This window comes from Zophobas morio, unplaced genomic scaffold (assembly GCF_036711695.1).
Source record: "Zophobas morio isolate AGI-343-1 ecotype UQ-CSIRO unplaced genomic scaffold, CSIRO_AGI_Zmor_V1 ptg000011l, whole genome shotgun sequence".
Taxonomy (NCBI): Eukaryota; Metazoa; Arthropoda; class Insecta; order Coleoptera; family Tenebrionidae; genus Zophobas; species Zophobas morio.
The window spans coordinates 15,702,617-15,710,242 of NW_026972116.1; the positions used below are offsets into that span (position 1 = coordinate 15,702,617).

A 7,626-nucleotide genomic window follows, 5' to 3' on the forward strand; every position below is an offset into this window, starting at 1 on the left:
CCGTTTGTTGAAATTTAAATATAGATTATATTTTTGTGAAGATAGTAAAACGTTGACCAAATTATGTCTTCCATTTCCTCAAAAACAGTGACGTCCTCTTGAAATATGTGTTAAGTTTCCTAAAAATAGATTCAATTAGAAAAACAAAATCCGTCTCAAAAAAGTTGATAACGTCATTTGTGGAATTTATTAAACAGAAATGGCAACGAACTGTGGTGTTAATCCTTAATTAAAATTAATTAGTATGTCATTATGAAAAAGAATACCCGAATTACATCACTATTGACGCTAAAATGATTCGCCCCGAAGAAAACACTTTTCTTTATTAAAAATGTAGTCCGTTTATTTTAAGTGTTCCTTGTTGTTCCCCAAATACAAGTTTCCTTCAAATTAAAAGAGCGATAATAAGAGCTTAACCAACTGAAACGTTTTCTCGTTAAATGTGTTGAACTCGAAATCGGCCAAAGGCCTTCGGAAATACTAACCCAGAAAGCATTGCAATTTCGCTTTATACACTATTTTGGCAATGTGCTCCACCGAGCGCAAAACACTGACATGGCTTTACTCATACACTGTTGACAGTCTACCGGCGTTGATGTGGCTTTTTTCTGAGACTTATGGTTGTAAATATGCGGCTTACCTTGAATACCCAGTTACGAAATATTCCTAAATTGATACAAAGTATATCATCCCAGCCAGACTCATCCTCGGTACTCTAAGTATAAAAGCGAAAGGAATCTTCATACCAGCATCATTCGCACTTAGTTAGCCATAAACAAAATAAGAATAATTATGAAATTGGTAAGCGGATTCAGCGACGTGCAGTGCTCGTATTAATCTCCCCTTCAGTTCTTAGTCTCAGCCCTCTTCGCCCTAGCGGTGGCCGACCGTCTAGAGAACACCTACCTGCCCCCGAGCAGCGCCCAGACCGCCGGCGGTAGCTCCAGCTTCCTCAACGCACCGCGTCCTGGAGGTGGCGGCCGCGGTGGAGGTGGTGGTGGTGCCGGTGGTGCCGGAGGCGCCGGCGGCGCTGGAGGCCGCGGCGGTGGCGCCGGAGGCCGCGGTGGCGGCTCTGCTGACGCCAACGCCGGGATCGTCCGCTTCGATAACGACAACAGCGGCGACGGCTCCTACAAATTCAAGTAAGTAGGAGCGAAGGTTTATCGCAAAAGCTAATTTTTCTTGTAGTTACGAAACCGAGAACCGCATCACTCATGAAGAATCCGGCCAGCTGAAGAACCCTGGTAGCGATAACGAAATTAATGCCGTCCTGGGACAGTTCTCCTACACCGGCGACGATGGCGCTACCTACAGCATCTCCTACACTGCTGACGAGAACGGTTTCCAACCCCAAGGAGCTCACCTCCCCGTCGCTCCCCCAATTCCCGCAGAAATCTTGAAATCTTTGGAGCAGAACGCCGCCGATGAGGCCGCTGGTATTGTCGATGATGGTACTTACCGCGCTGAACACCAAGGTGATGATGGTGCTGGAGGTGCCGGAGGACGTGGAGGTGGCGGAGCTGCTGTAGCTAACCAATACATCGCTCCTAGACCTGGTTCAGGAGGAGCTGGAGGAGCTGGAGGCGCTGGAGGATACAGATACTAGATTTGAAGGACTGTGCTAAGGCTGTAATATTAAGTACAATATGTAATATATTTATTGTTAAAACTTAAAAAAATAGAGCAAATACAATGTTTACAATTTATAAAGGCTCTTATTTTTGGAGTTGGGGGACATTAAGGTAGAATGCAAACATTATTTCAGGCAATGCTGGTGTGGTTTTCAGACAGTTCACATAGTGCGACTACTCCTGGGAGAAGTTTCTAAAAAATAGTAGTTAATATGAAAGTGAATTATAATAGTGTAAGCAATTTTCTTGACTAATTACCTCAAGGAAAACAGTTCTACTGCCGACGATAATAATAATACTAATGGGTATTTAAACATAAATTTTCTTTTCTATTTTAGTCAGTTGTAAAAGGTTTCAGACATCAAGTGAAAACTGATGAAGATTTCAGTTTCACTATTAGGTCTACGATGTTCTTAAAAAATTTTCAGCTCCACTTCCTCAAAATGGAAACCAAAAATTTACCAAAGAGTTTTACTTACAGGCGTCTAGGTCAGGTGAGATAAGTTTTTGTTATTACCATTTTATTCCGTGATTATATCATTTCTTGAACAACTGATCTGGCAAGTTAGTTTTTCATTTCTCATGTACACTATACAGAAATATATCAAGAACTGAAAATGTAATTTTGCAGACTGAATATGAAATCTAAGTTTTGACCGTCAGTGTTAATTTTCTATGATTTGAGAACTAGATAAAGGTAAAATAATAAAATTAGTAAGTACTCAAACTTTTGAAAATCTGTAACTACTCAAATTCAAACCGTTGCTATCAAGTGTGCTAAATCATGTTTTCATACTTGTCGTATAAACTATAAAGAATACACTGAGGACTGTCAATCATTAAAACAGCCAATAAGACCATTTATTTGGTTAATTTGTACAATTTGACTTTAAAACATTTCCAGCAGAATAAATTCTAGCTCACTTAGTAAAGTATTGAACTGTCGATATAGAAACTGAAATTCCAGTATATTTCATTTTATGCAAACACTTAAAACAATAACGTTTATAATAAAAAATATTGGGATTAAAAATCTGCATCATTTGTGTACTTTGTATTCATTTTTACTTTTCGTGCGTAAGCTAACGAAATGTTGTAATAGATTACATCGGGTGATTGGCTACTTGAATGTTTTCTCGAATTTTTGTGACCCCTAGTCGACGAAAATATTGGTCTATTTGTCTATTTGTCTGTCTGTTGTCTGTGTGATTATTGCCAAATTTTTATTATTATTAGAAATATATTAGGAATGGCGTAGATGGTAAAGCGCTACCCAAAATTTGTCTAATCATCCCCAGCAACAATTTTATGTGTTAAACGATACATAAATTTTATAAAATAATGTACTCCTGTACTTGTGGTTTATGCATCCACTTTGATTTTGTTTATTAGATATTATTATAATTTCCGTTGTTTAATTCTTTCTTATTTTAGATACCTTAGACAAATTTCAACAAGCGGGTCTGGTGAAGCAGATAATCGAGCGCCCGTTTTGGAATTGAAAGGTCCAGGTTCGAACTCAATCTCTGTATCCAGTTCTTTTTCTTTTTTTTAACAAAGCAAGAACGATTCACCCCATTTTCGTAAAAATGTAAGCATACATTAACGTCGCGCCCGCCCATATTTACTTATAGTAAAATATGAATTATCATAATAACGGCTACTCACCTAAAATAATATTCGGACTGTTCGGCTGCATTTTAGCGTAATTAATTCCTTTCCTTTGTCTACAATACATCTTTTCCCGTTGATTATTATCTGCTCTAAATATATTTCATATCGTCCGTAGTTGGGATTTGCGCCCCTTTGGGATTTGCTGCCCTGGAGATGTTATTTCTATCAGTGGATGGCATTCTTCTTTACCCGTAGTAACAATCCAGAGATATCTTTTTTTTAACTTATAGGGGTTATTGTGTTAAGTTCGCAAAATTAAGTTTTATAATTTTTTTAATAAGTTGTATTTGTCTTTGTATTAATTATTATTTGTCCTCTGCTTTTGTAGATTTTTTGCCCTCTGATTTGTAGCGTTTTTTTGTGGCGTTTTATGTGAAATTTTTCTGTCGCCTTTTTTAACTTTCTGCTTCTAATCGGATTTTTCTGTAGCGTTTTTGGTCTTTTTTTTAGTCATTTTTTTGTAGCCTTTTATATATTTTTTAATGATTTTTTATGTTCCCTGTTTTCGCATTTTTTGTCCCCTTTTTTTGGGAGGCTTTTGTCTTTTTGTATCTTTTCTTGTATTTTTTTTTGTTAATTTTTATGGACTTTCTTATTGGTTTTTTTGACTTTTTTTATCGTCTTTTTCGTCACTTTTTGTAATTGTTTCGAGCTACATTTTGAAACCGAATTCCAAAATAATAATCTTAAAATGTGTGTCTGGGCTAAAAACCCGGTAGATTCATAAACCACAAGATATTTTATAAAATTTAAAAGTATAGTTAGTGGGGATGATCAAACATGAAAGTAGCCATTCACCGGATGGATTTTAATACAGATACAGAATTCATGTCGTTAACAAAAAAATGTAAGGCTTTATATTAGTAACGAAAATATATTTTCCATAAGAAATTAATACACAGTTACTGATTTCTTCAAAATTTGTTTAGAGTCTGAACTTTTCTCGATTAATACCCACAGGAAACTTTTCACAATGAAATTTAATTTAAAAGTTCAATAAATTTCACACTTCGCGTTATGAAAATGTGAAAAGTCAGACGTTCCTTTCATTGTGCAAACTTTTAAATCTCGACCTCGAAACATCAACTTTTTACCTATTAAAGTACAAAAGTACGTGCTTATTTCCGATGATCTATGCTCCGTTTGTTGAAATTTAAATATAGATTATATTTTTGTGAAGATAGTAAAACGTTAACCAAATTATGTCTTCCATTTCCTCAAAAACAGTGTCCTAAAATAGATTAAAATAAAAAACAAAATTATTAAATAGAAAGGGCAACGAACTGTGGTGTTAATCCTTAATTAAAATTAATTAGTATATCATTATGAAAAAGAATACCCGAATTACACCAGTGTTGGCGCTAAAATGATTCGCCCCGAAGAAAACACTTTTCTTTATTAAAAATGTAGCCCGTTTATTTTAAGTGTTCCTTGTTGTTCTCCTTCAAATTAAAAGAGCCATAATAAGGGCTTAACCAACTGAAATGTTTTCTCGTTAAACGTGTTGAACTCGAAATCGGCCAAAGACATCCACCTTTGGAAATACTAACCCTGACAGCATTGCAATTTCGCTTTATTCACTATATTGGCAATGTGCTCCACCGAGCGCAAAACACTGACATGGTTTTACTCATACACTGTTGACAGTCTTCCGGCGTTGATGTGGCTTTTTTCTGAGACTTATCGTTGTAAATATGCTGTAGTTGTCGTTGTCGAAGTTACTCAACACCGTTTAAGAGCAAACCGAACCGGTTGCTTCACGTTCGCTTTCAACAAACAGACGAACTCTGAATCACGCGACTCTTTTATAAGAGAGTGGATCTGCTGTAGCGTAAAATTGGACACATCTCGATATGTAGATGAATGAGTATTGTTTTACGGCTCTCACATTCCATTACAATCAAATACAATGACAGCAGACTTGTAAAAATACGAAACGATACCTTTACGTTTTATTGTACAGGGGAGGAAGAGATAAGTCTTGTTTATTTGATGTCAGACATAAAAAAAGCCCTGCTTTTGATAACTTACGGAAAGGGAGATAGCCGGAAAATAACGGTTGCAACATTATCTTTTGATATTTTTTAATGTGGGCTAATGGTTAATGCCTCCAGAGTTTTGGCGAAAAGAACAAAAGCGGTTCAAAGGATTATATCAGTTGGCAGGCTTCATTCACATATACTGTGCGTTTTGATGTGTTTTTTTCTCGTGGTAATGAAAGGTTGCTTGGAGATTTTACGAAAGATTGCAGAATATGATATTAGTTGGAGAGCATCGTATCTTACTAATTAGCTGAACCAGACACGTCAATTAATCCGCTGATGCACTTTACATTTACATGGAATGTTTTACTCTAAATGGCTGAGTAAGAGCAAAGCTCTAATAAAACCGTCTAGTGCAAGAGAATAAATATTTACTGATGCGTCACAGGTGGGAATTAATAACATCACCTATGCACTCATTATTAATAAAAGATATTTATGATTATTTATACATATTTTAGTTAATTTTGAATCTATATGAAACGTAACTGAAAATTCGTTAGTCAGAAATTTGTTTCACATGGACACAAAATTTACAATACTGCCAAAAAAAATAAATTTCACAAATGGTTAGAGTGTTAACATGATGCAATTTGGACAAGATGAGATAGCATACAATCTGCATAATAATTAAGTTTAATTGATATGACACCAAAATTAAAGAATGTTTTTCTTTTTTATTAAATAAGTAGGTACAATATTTGACGAGGTGTTGACATATCAGCTACAAAAGCAAATATGTAAGAGTTCCAAAAAGTCTATAATGTAGACATCACACTTGAAAACATAGACATTTCTACTTTTAATATTAAATTACTTACACAAGTTCTGCTAAAGAATTTTAATTTGAGCTATCAAAATTTGCAGCATATTCAGAATATTAATTATAATTTATTTATTCTTTCTCTTGGGAAAATTGGTAACTTAGCCACAAAAAATCATTAAATCGTGTTTATTCAAAGTAGTTCCTCAAATGCGGTATTGTTGTGGATTAGAAAGATGCTTTTACTTTTTAACAATGCTTGTATAGGATGTTTCAAAATGATTATTGCATGAACAGTTTTATTTATTGATTAAGTGTTAACGAGCAATTAACTTTTACCATATTTCGTCTGCATCGTGACGTCATCACAATCATATAGAATTTTTTCAGCGTCTATATGCAGTCGTGAGCTTCACTCGCTTGCAGTAACTCACTATCTCGTTGTTTCATAGCTCACTAAAAAATTATGTACGTAATACTACACCACAATCTATAATTACTAAACCAAAAAATGAAAACTATAACTGTAATTAGTGGGAAAAAGTTATTTCAGCATCTGTTACTCAACATATAGTAGTCCACAAGCTCTAACATTATATGGCAGGGTCACATTGTCAACTACCTCAGCAAAGAAGGTGATAATAAGATTAATAAACCCGACCGCAGGGGTGCATACTTACTTTGGGGGATTTTTTTTTTATCTCTATTATGACCCTGCTTGAGGTATTTGACTGCATAACAATGAGACTATAACGTTAGAGCCCGTGGAGGACTATACTCCTTCAGTTACAAAAACCAAGTTACTAAGATCCGACATGTCGAAGTTTAAATTTCTAAAAAAAGATATAAAGATTTTAACTTAAGTTCAATTTTTCAAATTTCAAAACAAAAAAATCCTAAAGCAGACTTAAACAGATACTGATTAATTTGTGCTAATGTTATGGTTTTGTCTTTTTATATATGTACAGAATGTCCCAGACAAAACTTCGCGGCCTTATATTTTGAAAACTTATACCTAGATATATTCAAATTCGGTAAACATTTTTTTTAAGATAAAAGGTTCATCGGCTGTTTCAAAAATGACCGAAAAGCTCAATGGTACATTGTTAAGAAGGCTCTGAAGAACTCGAAAAAAATGGTTGAAAAAATCCTTTCACCAAACTTTTGAAAACAATAAGAGCCAAATTTGAAGAATTCATTTCGTAATTATTATTTGTTTTAATGGATTGCATGTTTAATAGACAGTTAAATAATTAGTTGTTACTAATTTAATAATAATTTGATAGAATATGATCCACAACGTCATTTTTTACTGTTGACAGATGTTATTTTTCACAATTTTTATCTGAATTTTAGACTGTCAATTAAATTCACACTAAAACATATCAGAAATAGAAGTTATTTCTTCAACTTTGAAATTTAATATGTATTTTGAAAAATTTGGTTCAGGAATTTTTTTACCATTTTGTTCGAGTTCTTCAGATCATTCTTAACAATATACCATCGAGATTTATCG

At 34.5% G+C, this 7,626-nt stretch overlaps 1 protein-coding gene across 1 annotated transcript; it reads left to right on the top strand.

Annotated features, from left to right (window-relative positions):
- Positions 1–766: 766 nt before the first annotated feature.
- On the top strand, positions 767–1,634 carry LOC135126528 (pupal cuticle protein 36-like). The gene is made up of 3 exons (XM_064052553.1): positions 767–801; positions 850–1,142; positions 1,189–1,634. Exons 1-3 carry the CDS (start codon positions 793–795, stop codon positions 1,604–1,606), a joined length of 720 nt encoding a protein of 239 aa, XP_063908623.1. The 5' UTR covers positions 767–792; the 3' UTR covers positions 1,607–1,634.
- Positions 1,635–7,626: the final 5,992 nt, after the last annotated feature.

Bases quoted from the DNA above. Each gene is read 5' to 3' on its own strand.
- LOC135126528 (XM_064052553.1), top strand. The intron at 1,143-1,188 runs GTAAGTAGGAGC...TTTTTCTTGTAG, and splicing joins GACGGCTCCTACAAATTCAA to TTACGAAACCGAGAACCGCA.